General features: G+C 42.8%; 2 protein-coding genes across 7 annotated transcripts in view; one reads left to right on the forward strand and one right to left on the reverse strand.

The window, feature by feature from the left end:
- Sesn1 (sestrin 1) overlaps positions 1–21,473 on the reverse strand; it is a 97,503-nt gene extending 76,030 nt beyond the window's left edge. For both annotated transcript variants that reach the window (XM_085690749.2, XM_048425279.3), the window contains exon 1: positions 20,644–21,473. In XM_085690749.2, coding sequence (XP_085546875.1) covers positions 20,644–20,922 — 279 coding nt within the window. In that variant the 5' untranslated portion in view covers positions 20,923–21,473. The remainder of the gene's footprint in view (positions 1–20,643) is intronic.
- A 521-nt stretch (positions 21,474–21,994) lies between these two features.
- The window catches only part of Cep57l1 (centrosomal protein 57 like 1), a 59,881-nt gene continuing 59,478 nt past the window's right edge, over positions 21,995–22,397 (forward strand). The window contains exon 1 of one of the 5 annotated variants that reach the window (XM_048425285.3): positions 21,995–22,082. Coding sequence is in view for 2 of the 5 variants with exons in the window: in XM_048425280.3 (XP_048281237.3) it covers positions 22,265–22,387 (123 nt within the window). In the remaining 3 variants the exon portion in view is untranslated. Of the gene's footprint in view, positions 22,388–22,397 lie in introns of all 5 variants that reach the window. The other 4 variants (XM_048425280.3, XM_048425281.3, XM_048425286.3 and 1 more) reach the window with 4 other exon arrangements.

A 22,397-nucleotide genomic window follows, 5' to 3' on the forward strand; every position in this document is an offset into this window, starting at 1 on the left:
TTCTCTGTAGCTATGAAGCCTGTCTTGGAACTTGCTCTGTAGACTGGACTGGCCTCGAACTCAGAGATCCACTTATTTTTGCCTACCGAGTGCTGGGATTAAAGGTGTGTACTACCACTGCCTGGTCTCTTCTCAGATTTAAAATAAATGAGCTAGACATGGTGAGCCGCAGCTAGATAATCCTAGTTTCTAACCCTTCTCAGGATGTTGAAGCAGGAAGATCACAAGTTCAAGACCAACCTGGGCAACTTTGCAACATTCACCTCAGATTAAAATTTAAAAATTGGGAGTTGGGCACAACAGTACACGCTTGTAATCCCAGCACCTGGGAAGTAGAAGCAGGAGAATCGGAGTACAAGGTCCTATGTAGGGAGTTTAAGGCAAGCCTGGGGTACATGAGACCGTACCTCAAAAAAATTAACAACAACAACAACAAAACCCCAACCCATTAGGATTGTAGCTTGGCTTTACAGTACTTGCTCAGTTCTGTAAGAGTCTGGGGTTCAGTCTCTAGGGCTGTACAAAGCTAGGTTTGATGGTTCATACTTATAATCCCAGCACTTGGGAAGCTAAGGCAGCAGGATTGTCACAAGTTCAAGTTTAAGATCTGCCTGGGCTACCTAATGAATTCTAGGCTGGCCCATGTTCTAAGCTTGTCTCAAAAATACCAATTAAAAATTTATAAACAACAAATAAATCTGGAAATAGTTTAATTTTTGAAACATTGGGCTGACAAAACTAAAACCAACAGGAGAAAATGGTAGTTCTTAGTAAACTTAGGAGCATCCCCTAGGACCAAACCAACAGCAGAAAATGATAGTTCTTAGTAAACTTAGGAGCATCCCCTATGGCTGAAGAAAGGCCTTACTCCAACAAATAAGCAGGTCAATGAACACGCACTCACATAGAAATGTTTACTGGATGTTTTTCTTGGCAGTAGTTTATGCTTTTCTATATTTTAGTGGGATAAAATTCTCCAAAATTTCTATCAATTATATAATTATTTTGAGTGATTCTGAAACAACTAAAATCCATAAGGATTAGGCTTAAAGAATAAAGAAATTATCTTACCTCCAGCCTTTCAGATACTACTAAATTGGTAGTAATATACACCAACTTCAATTTAAGAAGCAGGAATAGAAATTTGTGTTGGCAAAATATTTAAGCCCATTCAATTTTTATTTGAGGACTTGTTTTTGTTTTTTGTCGAGACGGGGTTTCTCTGTAGCTTTGGAGCCTGTCCTGGACAGAGTTCTGCCTGCCTCTGCTTCCTGAGTACTGGTATTAAAGGCGTGCGCCACCCCTGCCTGGCTGAGGACTTGTCTTTAATTCATTTCCACTATACATGAGCTTTGGTGTGTATCTCATTAGATAATCGCCCAAGGGAGAGAGAAAGCTGTCTGTCACTTTCCACCCTTCGGGCAAGGACAAAGACTGGGACACCTCCTGGGATCAAACAGGCGTGAGGGAAGGGGAATGTGTATGGGGGGGGGCGGGCAAGGAGGAAGATGAAGATGGACGCCGGAGGCAGGCAGGCCTCTCTTCCTGAGGCTTGACGGGCCCCAACCAAGGAGGGGACAGGGTCTGGAGAGGGGCGTCCCCTGGTAAAGATCGGGAGAGGGCTTGGAGAGGGGCATCCCCTGGTGAAGATGGCACGAAGGAAGCTTCTTCATCTGGAAATCTATGCAAGTGTGGGAGGAGTCGGACCAAGTTCTTACTATCCCTTTGTTATCGCGTATGTTTTTCATTCATTGGATTCCTTGCATGGACTCTCAATTGCAGCTTTCTTCACAGCACGCAGGGAGGTCCCTTCTTCCCAGGCCCGAGGTCCAGAAGAAGTTGATACAGGAGGCTGCCTGCAAAATGACTCCCACTGACCCCATCTCCTGGAATTCACTCCCTGGGTAATTTTCCCTTCAATGTTCTCCTGTTCTTGAGTATGGGTTAGACCTCAGCAATTGCTTGGAGTGAAAAGATTTCGGCTAAAGTGACAGGCTCTGCCTCTCTGCCCAGTACGAAATGGGGACCCCCCCCCCCCACATCAGCTCTTGAGGACCAGAATCCTACCAGCAATCACGCCAGCTTGGAGGCAGATCCTGCTCACTGAGCCTCCAGCCTCTGTAGATTTTGCTAGGCTAATATCTTAACTGCAGCACCGTGAAAGACCCTCAAGGAGAAGCCCAGCTACACCAGGCCACAGAAACTTCAAGATAATAAATGTGTGTAGTTTCAAGCAATAGGTTGAATTCAGTTGGTAAAGCGCTTCAAGCTCACCAGAGGGACTGCAGCTGGAGGGAGGGGAGGAGGGCTTCCCCAGCTGCGGCCACCTCCACAGTTATTACCTAAGCACGGGTTCCACTTCTGCACTTGAACAAGTGACACTTGTTTTTCGAGTTTACAGACTAGGTCCTTTCCACATCACTAGCCTGGTCCGTCTCCTACTCAGGGGCTGTTGCATCTTCTTCTGCATCTGCAATAACCGGGCACCTGAGCAAGCCTCCTTCTCCATCTCTAGATACCAGACCAGCATAGAGTTCAAGGATATGTGTGGTTTCCAACACAGCCCCCCTGACCGCGTATTATTAATTTTATTGCGTTTGCGCTGTTTCTATTCATTCCTTGCCAGCTGGCCTGCAAGCACACCAGTAGTTTAACAAGATTCCTGTGCACACTGGACAGACATCAGTCCTAGCTGAGGCTGTAAGATCAATTCTTACTTAGGCAGGATTCAAGGTCTCACTTAGTTCAGTTACTTTTCAAGGAGCTTCAACAACATAAATATATGAATTTAAATACTAAAAATGTAAATTTTAGGAATTTTCTATTGCTATAAGTTTTGCGAGTGCATTTAGCTACCTCGATCTTTAATTCTTGATGGGAAAGCAAGGCAGTGAGGAGCATGGGGCAGACTGGACTCTTAGCACTTGGGAAGCAGGCATGGAACACTCATGAATTTGAAGTCCATCTAGCCTACCCAGTGAGAGCCTGTCTCAGGACAACCCAAACAACAAAAGCGGCCAGGTTGGGTGGTGCAGCGCCAGGACACTGTCCTTGGGAGGCAGGCAGAGTCAGGAAGGCCAGGAGGTGAAGACCGCCCTCAGCACACAGCAAGTCCAAGGCCAGACTGAGCTACCTGAGGCGCTGCCTTAAGAAAAATCAAAACAAACAAACAAAAACCATCCTTTGACAGAAACCCCAGCTACCAGTTCACACACGCCTGACAGATGGAGCAAGGTTGATAGGTGGGGGGGGGGGGGGCACAAAAAGGAAACAAAGATGAGGGCAAAACTCACTCTGCAGGCAAAATCAACAGAGCCCGAGCTCCAGCCAGCCAGTCATCACACGCCTGGTTCGGGCACGCTGGGGTTAGAAGCAGCACATGCTTGTGTAAATAGATAAGCTGAGCAGGAAAGTTAATTATTACATTAAGATTTGTTTGTTCTATTAAGCTGTCTTTATTCTCTCAACCAGCTCTCATCATTTCTTGCTCTGAATTACTATAAGACTCTATAAGTCATGTAATTTTTCCACATTGATTTTAAATTGCTATTTTAAATACTAAAGTAATTTATGCTTGTCACAAGAGTAGGAACTGAAAATGCTGCCTCAGCATTACCGCAATGAAGGAAGCCAGTGTGCACGGGAGAGGGGAAGCCCTCCTTCCCCCGGCACCCTCTAGCTGATCACGTACAATCACAGGGAAAGGGCTGTAAGAGTCCATACACGGGGTGGCTCAATCAGCTCACCTGCTGCTTCTGTTCTTGGGAGCGCTCTTTCCTGCTTAGTAAGGTGTCTGTGTACACACGTAAAGGCATGGCCTGTTCTCTGTCTCCTCCTGGCACCTGCCGGGATGTTCACCTAACCTGCGCTAGTTTTTCTCCTAAACTCTAATAAAAGTGTCCTTGAGTTTCCTTTGGAGTCAATTTCTGAATTCTTTTATTAACGGGAGTAAGGAGCCCAAAGGGAGCCTCAGTTTCCTGTAACATGCTCATGCTAAAAAGTGGGGGGAAAGGAAGGAAAAGCAGGCATGATAGGAAAGTCAATCGGTGGTCAAAAGAGCGGGGAGCGTGTCGTCTCCCCCACCCCAGCCCTAGTGTTCACCATCTGGGATCTCCTTGCTGAGCCTCTTTTGTTTATTTATAAAAATGTCACACTTACCACACAGAATTGTAATTATAAAATTAAAGAGATTACAGGGACATAATCTCCAACGAATATGCATAGATAGTTGTGTAAATTATTCCAGAACACGGATGCAACCTCCAAACATTAAAAGGTGTAACAAGAACTGAGTTGGCGCTGGCTAAGGTGGTGTTTCTATAAGCTCAGCACTAAAGACGGGCAGGAGAGAGGACTGTGATAAATTTAAGGCCAGCCTGTTCTAGAAAATGAATTCCAGGCCCATTTGACACCAAAAAAAAAAAAAAAAAGCAGAAACCTCTGTGCCTGGACAGTGTCACCTGCTGTGGACCCTCCTCTAGGGACATTGGAGTCCACGGAAGGCAGCTGCATGCATGCACCTCTCCACAATGAAGAGTTTCTCAGACTATTTCCCTGACGAAATCAGAAACAGAAGCCAATCTGACAATGAGGGATGCAGGCACATATGTATACTTGTACTGGGAGATGTTTTTATCAAACTATGTAGCTCACTAAAATGCTACATAGTCTATACATAAAATGACATGACGCAGGCTGGAGAGATGGCTCAGAGGTTAAGCTCACTGGCTGATCTGCACAGGACCTGAGCAATTCCCAGCACCCACATGGTGGCTCACAACCACCTCTAATGAGATCTGGTGCCCCCTTCTGGCCTGCAGGCAATCATGCAGTCAGAACACTGTACACATAATAAGTAAATCTTTTTAAAATTTCATGAAGCTAGTACATCCTAAGCATTCAGTAAAAGTAATGACTATAATTACAAATTATTCAAATCACCAGTAGCTGCCCTCCCATCCCAGTCAAAAAAAGTCCAACAACTATGCTTATATTTTTGGCTCCTGCAGATTCCCTAATTATCCTCCTGTGAGTGTGTGTGTGTGTGTGTGTGTGTGTGCATATACACATATGTATGTATGTGGGAAGGGATGTAATTCAGGGGTAGAACCCTTGCATTTATGAGGCCATGGGCTGATCCGTAACAACACACACAGACATACAGAGCTCAAGTTCACAACCTTCTGGAAATCTAGTTCCTGGTGTCTAGGTGTCCTCTTCTGATTCTCTGAGGTACTAGGCATGCATGTGGTGTACACACATTCATGCTGGCAAACACTCACACACATGAATCAACTTTAAACAAACAACAACCTATGTTTGTACTCATGTGTTCTACAGATAAAACACTTTATCAGCAGTGCCACCGCTTATTAACATACTATCACACGATTTTAACTCTTAGTCACAATCTTGATTTATTCTTAAGTTGTTTCCTTGAAATCACCAAAAACTCTTAAGAGTGTCTGGCCATCTTCTACTAAAACAAAATAACAGCAAAACCCTCTTTTGTGACAGATCAGTGTCGGCCACAAAGGATGATTTTAAGAACTTATTTTAAAAGGCATATTCATTTCATGACTAGATAGAGGGGGGATGTCGTAGGATTCAGAAAAATCCAATGGCCCTATTAATAATTACTCTATTAAAAGGAAAGGAAATAACCACAGCTCAGTTTCATTCCAACCAGTAAATATAAATATTCAGTTTGAAGACGAAGAGCAACGGCAGCAATATGGTTCAGGAGGCGAGGGTACTTGTGCCAAGTCTACCAACCTGAATTTGACCTCTGGGACCCACATGATGTAGAAAACAAGTTGTCTTCTGACTTCTACACATGTGCCATGGCATGTAAGTACATATATATACATGTAAAATAAACAAATGTAATTTTAAAAATTTTAAAAAGAAAATGTAAAGAGTATTACTTAGACATTTGAATATTTGGATAGTACTACTCCTTAATTTCCAAACTCAAAGAAGCCTTCAAAGACATCACAGGCTAGAATTAGCTACTGTTAGTCTTCTTTGTTTTTATTTTTATTTTAGACAGAGCCTTACTATGCAGTCCTGGCTGGTCTGAACTTATTATGTAAATCAGGCTAGCCTTCAATTTATAGTCATCCTCCTGCCTTAGCTTCTCAAATTCTGGGACTATAGGCACACACCACCACACCCAGTTTAGGCACCTCCTTATCTGAATAACTACTACTAAAGGAACAATAAAATATGTTTAGCAATAACTAATTTATTAGTAAAAAGGTCACACAAATTCTAGTTTGGGTCAAACTATGTCTAGAATATGATTTATTTATTTTTAATAAGTATGGATGTTTTGCCTGCATGTATGCCTGGTACCCATGGAGGTCAGAATGGGGAATCTGATTCCCCTGGAACTGGAGCTACAGGAGATTGTGAGCCACCATATGAGTGCCGGGAACTGAACCTGGATCCTCTAGAAGAGCAGTCAATGCTCTTAACTATTGAGCCATCTTCTAACCCCTGAAAATTATTTTTTTATGTTAAACTGATAAATGAAACAAAATGGCTAGCCTGACATTGACAGCACAGGACTTGATATCTTACTTGTGTAAGATGCATGTAAGTCTTCAGTACAGGGTAATGAACTATGGTGTTCTCTCTGTCCCTATGCACATCCTTACCTACGCTTTATATCATCTTTAGGTTGCATACATCACTTATACACTGTGAATGGTAGCTGTACTGTATTGTTTAGAAAATGACAAGAGTGTACATGTTCAGTACAGATACGATCCCCCCTCGCCAAAATTTTCCTTTTTGTTTTTAAAACAGGACCTAATGAGCTGGCCTCAACTCATCATTGGCTGAAGATGACTCCGAACTTCTGGTTCTCCTTCCTCTGCCTTCCAAGGCTGGGAGTACAGGCATGTCCCACCATGCTGTGCTGGGATCAAACCCAAGGCTTTGTGCATGTGCAAACACTCTACCAACTAAGCCACATGCTTTTGACCCTTTAGGTAGTTAAACAAGCTGATATGGAACCAATGGGCATGGGGGGAAAAGTATATTTAGAAACAAAATAAATATGATTATTTGTTGATACTTGCCATTAATATAGTATAGTACTTAGAGATTTCACTTATTTTTGAAATGGTCATTTGCCAATACCATTACTCCGTCATGCTTTAATAAATTATTAGCACATACGCCATAAATATCAAAACCCTGGCCTAATAAGTGGCATGTGAAAGTTAATAAACTAGGAATTATGAGTTTGAAACTATTTTGTGCTCATTGATATTAAGATTCAAAACTTTAAAATATCAGTAAAATATTTAAAATATTTTAACTCTGTTTTGTAATACATATGCAATTTTTTTAAAGCCTCAATAATTACATTAGGTTGGATATAGTGGTGCTGGTGTATAATATCAGCACTCAGAGGCAGAGAAAGAGGCAGAAGCAGGAGGATCAAGAATTTAGGGTCATCCTCAGTAACACAGGGAATTTGGGATGGGGATTACATGAGAATGTTTGAGGAAAAAAAAAAGAATTTTCAAATGTTAGTTCAGATACCCAATCAGGTAAGTTCTTAAAGTCCCTGTATAATTTAGTGAGTGTAGTATAGTGAAATGTAACAGTTTAAACCGGTAAATACTGAAGATAGAAATCATAAAAAGATACTTTTCCTACACTGCTCAAACACAATCCTTAATGGTTTTAATGACAACTTTTCCTTAATTACTAGAACAAAGAATCCAAAAGAGTGTGCTTGGGAGACAAGCAACGGGAAAATCGTTTCTATATGAGCTTAGTGGAGTTACACAATCTGGGCTTGATTTTTCAGAAGACGATTGAGGCTCCTTTTCTTGTGTGGTAAACAACTTGCTGTCTGTAATGCAATCCCATATTTTGGTAGATTTCAAACACTCACAATCCACACGAGAACTACTGAACACTCCTACACTATTTGTTTAAGCCCACAATAGCACAGCCTTTCGGCTACAAAGCTTGAAGTCAGCTCTAAACCAGTACTTTTCCACTGGAGGTGCTTGTGGGGCTGGAAGGGGACTTTCAGCACTTAGGAACATTAGGGGCTAAAATAAGATCACTGCAAGGAGTTACTACAACACGCGCACTGCCAGCACTACCATGGCAACAATGAACCACCTAGGAGAATGCTCTTTTAACATTCAAAGCTAATCTTCAGTCGATTACTCATGGAAATATACCACATTTCTTTTAGGCAGTGCATTAAAGGAAATCACCTGACTGAGACTCTTTCAATGCGAACGAAGCCTTCTATCTGTCATATTTCCAGAATCACAGACTCCAGGCAATCAGCAGAAATTTATAACGACAATGTAATGAAAGTTACATATCACAGTAAAACACAAAGACTCGCCAGGGTTTAAATGCAATTTCAAGATGGGTCAGGGATTAAGTAAAAATTTGATTATACTTTTAAGGCAAAATAATTTAGGAATATATACTGACTGCTAATATTTTATTAAATCTTTATCCAGATCATGTTGTATAATGGTGAAGAGTCTCAGGGCTTACTCTGAGACCGCGCTCCTCCTTAACTAGCTATGATGTCCTGGCCAAGTTATTTAATCTGTCTGGATATTTTTAATGTATAAAATGATGAAAATACTCAAAACCATATGATGTTGTGAAGATTGACTCATGACTCGTTAACTAAGTGAAAAAGGACTAAAAACCAAGCCTGGCATTCAGAAAGCCCCCTTTTCCCCCTCTCTACCCAAAAAAAAATCCCATACTGTAGAAAATTATTTAAAGTATCTTGGTTCCAATTCCATGCACATTTGAGGTGACCAGGAGGGAACCAACTGTCACCTCTGCCTGTATTCCCATTCTGCTGATCTGTAAGAATAACAGGGAGGCCAGGCGTGGGAGCTCAGAAAAGCCACACACTTAGAGAAGGTGGGTACAAACCTCTCCAACCCCCTTACCTCTTTTGGAGGATCATTCTGGTAACGGCACCTTCGCTTAGATGCTTTGTTCTAAACTAAGTCAGTCTTTCTGGGCCAGGACAATTGTATGGCAGGAGGTAAAGAGCTGTCTGGGGGATTCCCACTGGAGTGTGCAGAGTGGGACACCACGGGGAGGACTGAGTCCTCAACAGACTGAGGAGGTGCCCAGCATCCAGCATCTGTAGCAGATACCTGTCTCTCAGTACTAGGCAGGAGGTTTCATCTGCTTACTCATTAGCCGGCATGCAAACTGTCAGCTGCTTTCCTATACTGTGTGTCCCTGAAGACATAGCTCAAAGCAAAATGTTTATAACCGAAATAACAGATAACATGATCTGAGAGGAATCCCATTTCCAGGGAATTAAAACAGTATTTGTAAACTCCTTAATTTCAGTTTCTAGAAATGCTACTTCCCCTAGGCAGAGAGCCTGCAAAGTGGGTCAAAACAGAACAAAACAAAACAAAAACCAAGAACAAAAAAAAATCCTTCCAGTTTCCTAGGGACTTAGGGGTACTAAGGGAATACAGTGTCAGAGGGATAACTCCCCAAGGCTTTCCCAGGAAGGGGGTCAAAACAGATTCCTAGGAGCTAACTCTCATCTTAGCACTGCACAGGCACCGTGAGCAGAGCTAAGAAACTTAGACCCAGGACTTTGATCAAGGTGTGGTTAATTCTACAGTCTATGGCCTTGACAGTGACCCTCTACTGCTGTCCCCAGACCTTGAAGCATAGGCTTTGGCTACACATTTCTCAATGAGCACTTGATCACCTGGATGATTCAGCTGCCTGCCATGGTGACCTCCCAGAATGACACTGGGACACAGGGAGGCACGGATGCTACTCCAGGGATCTGCTATCAATTCTGGGCAAAGTCTAACACTTATCCTAGACCAGAAGCAACCCATGACAGCAGAGCATTAGCCTTAATGATCAAAAGGCCGAGGAGTGCTGACACATGGATACCCTGGGGATCCATGGAAACCAATTACATAAAAACGGAGTCCGCCCATTCCGAAAGCCCTGCTGCGGACTTTGACCAAGTTAACCATCCTCACCCCTGATCAGAGCTTCCATTTTCATTCAAGTCTCAGCACCACCATGGAAGTCATGGGCATCGGTATCCTCATCCTGGTTCTGAAGACAAGCAGAAGCTCCAAGAGTTTAATCCCTAATCCTCTCTTCTAGAATCCACCTGTAGCCAACGGTTCAGCAGGGAGGGATGGTCCCACGGTTTCTCCCACAGCTGTGACTGGTTGTTGACAGGCAGGCTTCATGCAAGCTCAGTGCCCATAACCCAAGGTTTGTTGATGATTTCAATGGCTATGGCGTACCCAGAAGATGGCACCTCCCAACAACCAAGATGCTTAACTGACCTAGACATTCTGCATGTATATTGTATAGTTTAGTCTTCTTGTGGGATGCCTAACAATGGGATCAGGGACTGTTTCTGACTCTGTTGCCAGCTATTTCTTGTACTGGGTTGCCTTGCCCAGCCTTAATACATAGGGAGGTGCTTAGTCTTACTGCAACTTGATACGGCCATGCTTTGTTGACTTCCATGGGAGGCCTGCCCTTTCCTGAACAGAAACGAGGAGGGGTGGAGAGGGGGACTGGCATCAGGAGTGAAAAGGAAGGACTGGGAGGAGAGGAGAGAGGAGAAACTGAGGCCAGGATGTAAAATAAATAAATAAATAAATTTAAACAAAGAGAAAAGAAGATGGTGCCTCACAAGGGCTCTCCTTATCTTCCAGCTTATATCTTTCTCTGCCTTTCCCACAATGCTCTGGGGGCTTTACAGGGGTTTTTAATGTCTTGTTTAGAGCTGAGCACTCAACATCACCTCACTTATTCTCAGTACCTTGAGTCTCCTGAGCTCCTGCACTCACCCCAGCTCACTCTACCCCAACCCTGCTTCTGCAACAACCACAGTGTGATGCAGGATTCCATATATCTTGGTGCCTTTGCCTTTAATTTTTCTAATCATGTCATTAGGTAAGTAGCAAAATGTCAATTCTTAGATGAAGAAGCTGAGGCTACAGTGGCTAACTTATAAGTACATGGGTATTATTAAAAAAAAGGTGTGGCCTTTAAACTATTCTGAAATAATAGTTTAACCTTCAAGACTCAAAGTCAAACCATGGATATTTAGGATGATACCTAGAAATTAAAATAACCCAGGAATAAGAAAAAAACCAAGGTTGTATTTTTATTTTGTTTGTCTGAAATAGAGGCCTGAATTTTAAATGGCAAAACCTATGTCTTTTCTTTCCTACATCAAAAATGCTTTACCAGGCACAGTGGTATATACATCTAGTCCCAGCATCCTCTCTCTGGAGGCAAAGGCATGAGGATCTATGGGAGTTTGGGGCAAGGCTGGTCTATAAAGCAAGTTCCAGGCCAGTTAAGTCTAAAATATACACTGTGAAACCTTGTCTCAAACAAACAAGCAAATCAAAACTCAAAACCTCTAAACATAGTGTTTGGTATATGTTAGGTATACAAAAAATTTTGAATGAATAAGATATAGTATTTCAGCAGGTACAATGGTAAAATCTACACTGTCTCAATAAAATTTCAATTACTTTTTCATCCTTTGAATCTCTGTCTTTAACCAAACAAAAGATATATGTTAAATTTTACAATGTATCTGTTGATCTTATTAGATAAAAAAGCAAGTACTTTTAACTTGATGTGTAATTACTATCAAAACCCAGAGAACTGATGGCTCTGAAAAGTTTTATTCTGTGACAACTTGTCTCCCTCTCCCTAGCTTTTAAATCACCTCTGAGTTCTGACAGGTTCTCTTAAATACACCCTTCAGTACTACTGAAAACATCTCTACTACTATTTTGGAAGGCTTGGTCTTTATCACATGATCGGAAGAATTTTTCACTGTGTTTAGGCTATGAATAGCATTTGAAAAATTACTCAGTTATAATTATAGACAGTGAACACCTGCCAATGTGCTGGAAAATGAAATCATGCAAAATTAAAAGACAAGTGTGCAATGCCTGTCAAATGCCAAACTATCAGCATAGTAAATGTGTGCTTTTTGCAAACTAAGACCCTAATAAGACTATTGAATTTACACATAGAATTAAAAATTATTCTAGCCACATGGTTAATTATTTTAAAAGGATAAATATTTATCAGCTTGTCAGTTTAAACAGTTAAGTGAAAATACTAAATGAATTTAAATTTATTATTGAGTATATATTTAAAGTTGAGTTGGGTACTATAAGTCATAAAATTGTTTCTCAACCTAATGATACTCAGTAAGTCACACAGACACCAACACACCCGCGCACACAGACACGACAGTAATGGGCTAGATGGAACAGGAAGCAGGTTAGCAGGAGTGGGAGAACAAGAGATGGGAAGGGGGTGAACATGACTGAAATATATTATGTCCATGCACGAAAATATCATAAGACCCATTGTTATGTATAATTAACATACGATAATTAAAAAACAAAGTCAGGCAGCTGGATGGCTCAGTAGGTCAAGGCATCTTGCCCCTCAATATGACAAGTTGTATGCTCTCCAGAACCCGCAAGGAAGAATCGATTCATGCAAGTTGTCCTGTGACCTTCACATGCAAGCATGGTCCCTCCCCCACAGCAGAGAAATAAATGTGAAATAAAAGTTGAAAACATTACAAAATAAATAGTTTTGTTTCCTGTTCGCATGGTTCCAAAGCTTATGAAGGGACTGAGACTGAGTGGCAGCTGCGTGTCTAGAACCTTCAAGGCCCTGGGCTGGATTCCTGGAGAAAGTTGGCTAGGAGCTTGTCATAAAGAAATGTTAATAATTTATAATTCTAGAAATACCAAGTTAAAATTTACGGGGCTGGAGAGAAGGCTTAGTGGTTAAGAGCTCTTGTAGAGGACCCGTGTTCTGTTTCCAGCACCCGCATGGTGGTTGACCCACAACTCCAGTTCCAGAGGATCTGGCATCCTCTCTGACATCCCTGGGCACCTGCCACACATGTAGTACATACAGATACATACAGGCAAAACATTTATACACATAAAATAAGATAGAAAAATAAATCTAACAAATGAAACATGGTTTAGAAGAAGGTAAAATTTAAATAGAAGGTAAAACTAAAGTATCTAAAGTAATCTTTCCAAGGTATTTTCATAGTTCTTGGCAATGTATCAAATTTTTAAAGTAACTAGCCATGAAAAAATTATAATATGAGGATGGAAAAATTCTTCATTTCAGCAAATTTGTCACTTCTATAAACTCAAATGTGAATGAATAACACAAAGTAAGTGATACAGACAAATTTAACAACAGAAAAAGTCAACTGGAAAAGTCCAGGAAATGATCCCATAGTCATTCTACAGAAATTCCTAAATATTTCCAGTGAAAAGATATTTTTTATAAACAAAGCATGTAAGACAGAACCCATGCAGGCAAGTGTACGTTCACTGGCGGTGGCTAGGCTGGATTCAGTAACCAACAGACAGTAAGAAAGACAAGCATGAAATACATATTTATATTTCAAGTCTCCTGCTGCCCTTAGAATACAGTCCCCAAGTAGCCTGAAAAGTCCTTCCAATCTGATACCCCAGTAAAGATCCCACTTCACTGCAGTGCTCAGTAATTTCTTCAAGGTCACTTAAAGTCCTTCTCACTTTCATGTCACAAATAAGAGCTAGAAAGTCTGGGTCAAAATAAATCCCATTTTCCATTGACCCCTATGAAGCAATCCATTCACCACAGTGTGTGTGTGTGTGTGTGTGTGTGTGTGTGTGTGTGTGTGTGTGTGTTGCAGGGGAGGGGCCCTGATAGAGAACAGATAAAAAATTGGTGGTAAGGTGGTTGGCTGAGGGTGTTCTCCCCATAGCACTTTCACCTTGTTAGCATTTGAAAGGTCTTCCCTCCCCCAGTGTGTACTCAGACCTTTCACAGAATCTAAGACCCCCTCCTCCATGTCTACGGTTCCTTCCAATCCTGCTAATTTCTACAACATAAATACTGTCTGTTTTTAAATATAAAAATTCTTTTAAATTATGCAAAACACTAAATAGTGCCTATCTTGTCAAAATTTTAGGCAACTGACAATTCTTTATTACGTTCAAGATTCTACCAGAGAAAAGGTTTTGAGAAATCTTTAGTCATGTCAATTATTAATTTATAATCTATTCAAGTAGTAAAAGCATTTTGCAAAGTTCTTATGGCTTATCAAAAGGAAAATAAATGTATGCTAAAATACAGAGTATGGCATGCTTGTTTCATAATTCTTTGCATCATAAACCATCTGTACATACCAGCATACTAGGTCAAAAGTGCTGGTGATGAGAAAAAATTCTAATTAAGCTACACTACTGTTTCAAGGAACATTCCATGATGTCATGAATAACCTATGGCCTTAAACTGAAATTTAACACTCAACTGTTTAACACCCCATCTGCGTACAAAACAGCACATTCCATTTAGAAACAAAATAAATATGCTACAATAATATTTTAAACATTTTTTTCATGGTAGAGGCCATCTGAAGCACTGTGCCAGGAATAAAATATTTGAAATTTGGGAACTTTTAAAAAATGTATGCCTTTGATTTCAACCTTTCTGAAGACACACAACAAAAGAAGAGGACAGGTATGTTTCCATTTTGAAAAGAGGACATGAGGGCAGATACCAAGGGTAGAGAAACAGATGGGATTCATCCTGTAAACTGGAGAAAAAGAGAAGATTGGAGCTGGGCGGTGGTGGCGCACACCTTTAATCCCAGCACTAGGGAGGCAGAAGCAGGCGGATCTTTGTGAGTTCGAGGCCAGCTGGTCTAAAAGAGCTAATTCCAGGACAGACTCCAGAGCTACAGAGAAACCCTGTCTTGAAAAACCAGAGAGAGAGAGAGAGAGAGAGAGAGAGAGAGAGAGAGAGAGAAGATTGATGGCTGATGGCAGTTCACTGGAACAATATGGGCAAGGCCCTGGGTTCCAGCAACAAAATCAACAGAACCAAAAGAGGGAAGGAGAGAGGAAGGGAGGGAGGGGGCAGTTTGTAAGTTCCCTCTAGTTGGGCATGTTGGCACACACCTTTCATTCTAGCATTCTGGTGATCAGGATCCTGATCTCCAAAAGTTCAAACCCATCCTGGGAGTCATAGCAAGACAAAGTTTGTTGCTTTAATTCTCTATTTGGCCTCAAACCACTGAGAGGGAGGGACCCATGAGGTTCTATCCAAAAGAAGCACTCAGAAGCTTAAGAGTGCATAGTATTTTCCTCCTAAGGAGAGAAAGTGGTCAAGGACAGGAGTAAAAGAAAGCACGAATAAAGAAGTCAACCAGAGCCTTCTGGGGGAAAGAGACAGGGTTCTTAGTGAGAAAGGCCATAATTAAACTGTGGGTGTGCACGAGAAGCTCCTCACTATGGATGTGCAAGAGAGAAGCTCCTCACTGTGGGTGTGCAAGAGAGAAGCTCCTCACTGTGGGTGTGCAAGTGAAGTTCCTCACTGCGGGTGTGCAAGAGAAGCTCCTCATTATGGGTGTGCAAGAGAAGCTCCTCACTATGGATGTGCAAGAGAGAAGCTCCTCACTGCGGGTGTGCAAGAGAAGCTCCTCACTATGGATGTGCAAGAGAGAAGCTCCTCACTGCGGGTGTGCAAGAGAAGCTCCTCATTATGGGTGTGCAAGAGAAGCTCCTTGAAAATACTGAAAGAGGATCAAGGGTCAGGGTTAATGTTTGACATTAACTTTTGATTTTGACAATCAGGCAGTAAAAAAGAAATCAAAGCAAAATTTATTTTAAAATATCAAATCTGCTCAGTGTGGTGATGTATGCTTTTAATCCCAGCACGCAGGAGGCAGAGAAAGACTGATCTCTGAGTTCAAGGTCAGCCTGGTCTACAGAGCAAGTTCCAGGGCAGCCAGGGCTCCACAAAGAAGCCCTGTCTCATAAACAACAACAAAAAAGACCAAATCTGCTTTTAGAATGTTCCTACTCTGCTAAAAGTTATTATATTTTATAACCCCCATAATAAGTGAATTGAATATACTGCTAAACTAGGCAGACCTTTAATCCCAGCACTCAGGAGGCAGAGGCAGGCGGATCTTTATGAGGTCAATGCCAGCCTGGTCTACAGAGCTAGAGTTCCAGGACAGCCACACAGAGAAACCTTATCTTGAAAAACCAAAATAATAATGATAATAATATACTTCTAATCTAATAAAAATCCATGATATAAATAGATCAAATGATATATTTGTTATCCAGTTATATATAAGTACAGGAAATATTAGGGTGCCACTAACTGGACATGACGGCCTTCCATCTCCCTTTCTGATCAGCACACCTTTCTGTCAAGTGATGACCTCCTGGCCCTTAGGGCCTGAATGTTTATTAATATAAACTAAAAGTAAAACCACCCAACTTCCTTGCCAATGACTGGCCCACTGTAGCTAACAGAAACCGAGGGCAAGTTGTGACCGCAGATGGAAAGCAGGGATGGCAATGTGGCTACAGTTAGTCAAAATTAACTGTAAAGCAATGAATTATTATGGAGTGTGCGTGTACTAAACATACATACGATACATGCTACCCAGTTAGATAACAGTGAGAAATGCTCTGACAACCATTAACATTCATCACATGCAATGGTTCAAAGTTCATTTCTCCCTCAGAGATGATACATCATTAAATGAAACCCTCCCCATCTCAAGTAACAAAGTATTTAATTACTTAGTATAAATCTACTCCCTTAAGTCAAATTATTCTCAGTTCTAATTACTAGCAGTTAATGCATTCTCTTTTTATCATCATTTGGTCATATATACACTGACATCTTTTACCTTAACCTTATTCACAGGCGTCAAGACGACTTCGGTCGTGACTTGGACTAAGTGGGCCTGAGTTAATTCCTCTGGCCCTTTGTTTAGACAGAATCGAGCATTAAGAAGTGTGATGGGATTCCTTTACAATTCAGCAAAAATGAGAAATGGGACCTGATGAGAAGCAGGGGAACATTTCCCTGCTCCAATTCCACGTACAATGCTTGCTTGGCACACAATAATTCTTGAAACTATGCTGAAGAGATTTTAACATATCGTTGGTGTGAAGTCAACAAATTGAGAACAGGTGTATAAATGATGTTGTCTACCAATATGCTGATTTACAGGTCTAGTGGCCATTAGGAATTGAATTCATCGCTCTCTTGCGGACTAGTCCTCTGAGCTGATTAAGGCAGCTAAAGGCCTTAAGGAGCATCATCAGCAATCTTAGATGCAACTCCGCTTTTACTGTGTTACCAATGAGTAACCGAAAGCACCATGGAGCACTAATTCAAATTAGTATTCAATTCCCTGCCCTGAGACTGATACCAGAGTGTGAACAATGAGGTGGGCAGAGAGAGGGAAGTGGAAGTTACATGATGCTGGCTTCTATGTGACATGCTAAGGCAACATTCTATCATAATGGATTTTAGACAGGAAAGCAATGCAGTCGGATTTGCAGGGTAGATATATGGCTCTGTGGCTATGTAGGTGGATAGAAAGGTGATGGACGGGTTCAGCCGGAGAAGTGAAAGACTTGCAGTGGGAGAGCAGAGATACAAACCAGGGAGGAGCAACTTCCTTTAGGATGCTTCAGAAACAGCTTAACTTCATTCAGACTGTATAAAAAAACAAATAAGATTCTCCTAAATGGACCCTGCCAGTCTTCTGTCTCAGGAATGATCACATGATTCATTCACTAAGTAATGCAAATCACAAATTTTGCTTTTATTTTCATTTCCTAAATTTATTTAAATACCATAGCCTGTGGATTCTAACTCATTGTTATATTCAAATCCATTTGCTTTTCCCTCTTCTCCCATATCCCAGTTCACTAATGCTTTTGCCAGAGTTCAGCCCTGTAACTGATATGACACACCCACTCCTGAGCCTGGAAATGCGTTCTCCTTCTGGAATGATCCTTGTAGCATTATCAACCATGGTACACCTTCTTCAAAGCCTCAGTGGCTCCCTATCGTTCTGGGATAATGTCTACACTCCTTAAAATTGCCTACAATTCCTCTGTGAGCTAGATCCTGTGGGGGAATAATAAACATCTCTACCATTACTGTGTCCTGAGCGAGGCTCTGGGCCATGCTTTGCAGACATTATTTCATCTTCTTCTAAGACCTCCTAGCATCTCCCCCACCACACACTTCGCAGATAAGGAAATGGAGTCGGATAGCAGTGTGGAACAGATTCACAGTTGCACACACAATCAAGTACTGAAGCTAGGTCTGCACAGCTTTAGGACATGTGCTCTCCAATGCCACACGCCCTCACGATGTGAACTCAACCATCCTGAATCACACTCACTTGCTCTTGCCATGAGGTCTCCATGCAAACTATCTTCTAGGTCTGGATCCCTACAGTGATCTCACTGCATGGATAATTACTCATAAGAAAAGTGAACTGGTGTATGTCCATAATACTAGCACCTGCCAGACTGAGGCAGGAAACCCTGTCTCAAAATGAATGAATGAATGAAATGAATGAGTACTAAATCTCTCCTTGAGGGGTTTGCCTCAAGGAACTCTTCCCTTACTATATAACATTAAATGTTAATTTACTTTATGACCTGTCTCCCTTCAGCAGAATATGCAAACTGTTACCACGAGTCTCTAGTTCTTGCTGTGGCATTCACTATTTGTTGCTCAAATGCATGCGTGAATGAATGCTCCATAAAATGATCTCATCTATGCAAACCGATGTGAGACAGAAAGAAGGCAAATACATTTGTTTATCCATTGGATGTTTATTTAGTAGCTTCCAGGTCCCAGCCAATCCTCTTGAGAACTCAGAGCCCTTCCAGGGAAGACTCGCATATCAATATGAGATTACAGAACAATACAAATCAAGTACCTCTTATAATAATGGCAGCAATAAAGTATAATAGATGCAGAACAGAGAAAGAAATGTACGTCTATAGGAAGCCACTACAGTACAGAACATGGAATCCTTTTGCAGAATAAATTAGGCTCAAAACTATTTTACATGGTCTACATACTGCACTTGTGGAAGGGGAGCAGTGCGTTCACTGGCTAGGACAGCACTTTCTACGCCACTTCATTCCCACAAGGGCTGTGTTCTTACCTGATTTTATAGAGGTGAAAAATCGAACACAAGGAAAGTCAGGGCACTTGTCCAAGCTTATGGCAGGACATTAATAAGGAAGCATCTGGACCTAGCTCTGACTCTAGTGCGCCCGCTTCTGCAGCAGATCTTTGACACAGTACTCCCCACAGTTCAAGTACTTCGTTATCTAGTTTCCCACACAAATCTAAATAAACAGCAAGATGAAAGGCCAAAAGACACCAAAGTGAGGTAGAGTAACAAGAGGAAGGGCAAACCCCCCTAAAGACTGGGAAAAAAAAAACTTAAAAACTTATGTGTCAGGTAGTTCCATACAGCCCATGACAGGATTTGATGTCCACAGTTATGACTCCATTATTAAAACATAGCTATAGGATCAATATGGACGTCTAAGAGAAGCAACTTCTTATGCCTTAGGGATGAAATGTACATACATGGAAAATTAATTCCTTGCTGGAAAATGAATTATAATAATTGATTCTAAAGTGCTTGTAAGGAATAGTTCAAGATCTTAGCTTTTGAAGATCAGCATTTTATCGATGATTGTTTTTCTTTTGTTTTATTTGAATTCAAGCCATGACAGAAAACTGCCATATCGTAATCCACAATCACTTAATCACCATCACTTCATATCTACAAACATGTCTCCCACTCCTTCAAATTCTAACACACCTCCTGATAAAACAGGATAAAGAGAGTAGAAAAATGACAGGAGATTATAGCATTTCACTTACAAATTTGAGTGTGAGAAGACAAAAGAAACAATTTGGGGGAACAGAAAATAACTGAACAACCCTGTATTTATAGCAAATGCCTTACCTGGGTCCAACTTTTCTTTTTTCTTTTTCAGGCAGGGTCTTGCCATATAGCCATGTACTGAACTGGTACTCATATACCATGTGGCCAGGCTGGTCTCGAACTTCTGACAGTATTATTTCTGCCTCAACCTCCTGAGGGTACTGAGCTTAAGCTACTACACACCTGACTTCGGGTCCAACTTTGCAACCTGAACATGTTGACTTCCTTATGACTTGGGTTGGCTTTTATTATTATTTTCTAGGTCTGCTTTAGGATGCATTTAGGAAATGAAAATGTCTAAACAATCTGCCTTTGTTGTGAAGAGCCAGAGAAAATTAGTCTGCCATCTGCGAGCTACCTTGAATAAATATGACACATTTAATATCAATTTCTTACTTTAGAGGCTTTCAATGAGAAACTTTCCACACAGGACACTGAAACAATGTTAAAAGTACACTGGTTACACTTGGCAACAAACAAAAAGAAATACAAAGACTTGACATAATTAACTATACCTTTCATACATATTATTTCCACCAGCAAGGCCATTTCTGCCTAAAACACCATAAAAACAACTCTCATTTATCTCTTTTTGAAAACCGTTTTCAGTTTACACTGCTGAATGTGGGGCCAACATTCAGTGTTTTACGGAACCCTCCGACGCCTAGTGAAGAGCTCACACAATAACCCGTTTGCCCGTTGGAAGCAAGAGCGACGGGAATAGCTGCGAGTTCAATGTCACCGTCTAGTTATTCTAATAAGGCTCTTACCTCGACGCTCCTCAGAATGAACCCACTTCTCTCTCTCACGTCTTTAAAGGGACACCGCTTAGAAAGCATGAGCAGATGAGCAAGGAGCTTATTCATCCCATCCAGAGAAACAGCATTCGAAAGCCCGTCCGGAGGTCGAAAAAGCGTCTCTTTCACTGAACGAAGGTACTCGGTTTTTCTCAAAACGACCTGCCTAATGTTTTCCAGCGCTGTCTCCCTCGCAGTCGGGTCTCGACTGCACAGTCCATCCCACCTCACTTCATTCTCGCCTTCAGCCATGACAATCGGGAGCTTTCCTTTCGCAGCCTTCAGATGCCTCTCAGCATTCCCCCAAAGCAGTTTGTCTTGTTTTAAACCGAGAAACGTAAGAGAAGAAAAGTCAGAGAAATCCAGTCGTCACGAAAACAAGCGTCTGGGTGGCATTGGGAACCACACGTGCCTCTTAAGTTGATGCTTTCAGATAGATCCGCAAGGCAGATCGCCCTTGCACCCTCTCCTACACCAAGGGGCAGTCTTCTGGACAGAGATTGAAAAAAACAAAGTTGGAAAGTTGCAATCTTACAGAGCCGGTTAGCTGGGCAGGGAGTCACGGGGAAGTGTTCCCTGTGTCGCAGGGTCAGCGGATATCCTCACGTTGTGGAGCTGTCAAATCCGTGCTTGGCCCCACAAGGCTGGTAACAGTAGAAGGCTCTCCAGCCATTCGGGGTTTTTGTCTGTGCAGCGGACGCTTCTACAGCGTTCCCACCCCGCCCCTCCTCCGACACCAGTCTCCGCCCCCCTCGGCTCCTCCTAGAGCCCCGGCAGGGCAGCGGGCGGGCGGGCGCCGGCGGGGTTGGCGACGGACCCTCACCCCTAGCTGCTGGGGCCCGAGGCTCCTCCGCTCCGGGGACCGTAGCGTCCACCGGTCACCGTGTCAGCGGCGAAGGAGGGCGGCGTCCCCGACCCTGCCGGCTCCCGTGCCCCGGGATACACCGCTGCTTCTCCTACCCCTCTGTTCTCGCCCACCGCCGCCACGCCGGAGGGCACCCCACGACCCAGCAGTCCTCGGGCACCGGGCCGCGCTGCCGAAGCACAGGGCCGGAGGCACAGAGCCCGCCCCTTCGCCCAGCCCCGTCGGTGGGGCTCGGCCCAGAGGGCGGGAGCAGGGAGGGGAGACGGGGTCCTCACCCCCAGCCCCTCCCCTGTCCCCGCCCGGGACCGCCGGGAGCCGCTCCTGCCCCCTGCCTGCCTCTCCGCCCAAGCACACGCGACCCGCGAAGGCAGCCATTGGGAAGAGCCCCGCCCTCGGGCAGAGCACCTCCGCACCCCGAGTCCACCGCGCGCCGCCAACCCATGCTGGCTGCTGCGCGTGCGCGAGCCCCGGCGGGGCGCATGCGCCTTCCGCGGCGATTTCCGTTCCCGACGTTTGATGGCGCTGGCCTGAAGAAAGAGAAGGAAAAGTAAGGAGTACAAATGTCCGGAGATGTTTCTCGCACAAGAAAACCACAACAAATAAAGTGCTTGATGGTATCCCTGATATGATGGGATATAGTTAAAGATTAATCTAAAAAATTGTGACCGCCAGACCCCAGAGTCAGTGGGCAGGGCGTTTTTGCGTTGGCTTTTGGGAAATGTAGTTGTAATGCTACCGACCCCGGCTGGTTGCGACAGAAGCTACAACCCCCAGATACCACCGCAACACTTCAGGTCGCTGCAGGCGAACCAACGGTTCAGGAGGCCAGGGTTAACTGGGAACGTCCTTCTGGTAAGCTTGG

Source organism: Myodes glareolus, chromosome 1 (genome assembly GCF_982192425.1).
Source record: "Myodes glareolus chromosome 1, mMyoGla1.1, whole genome shotgun sequence".
NCBI classification, from domain to species: Eukaryota; Metazoa; Chordata; class Mammalia; order Rodentia; family Cricetidae; genus Myodes; species Myodes glareolus.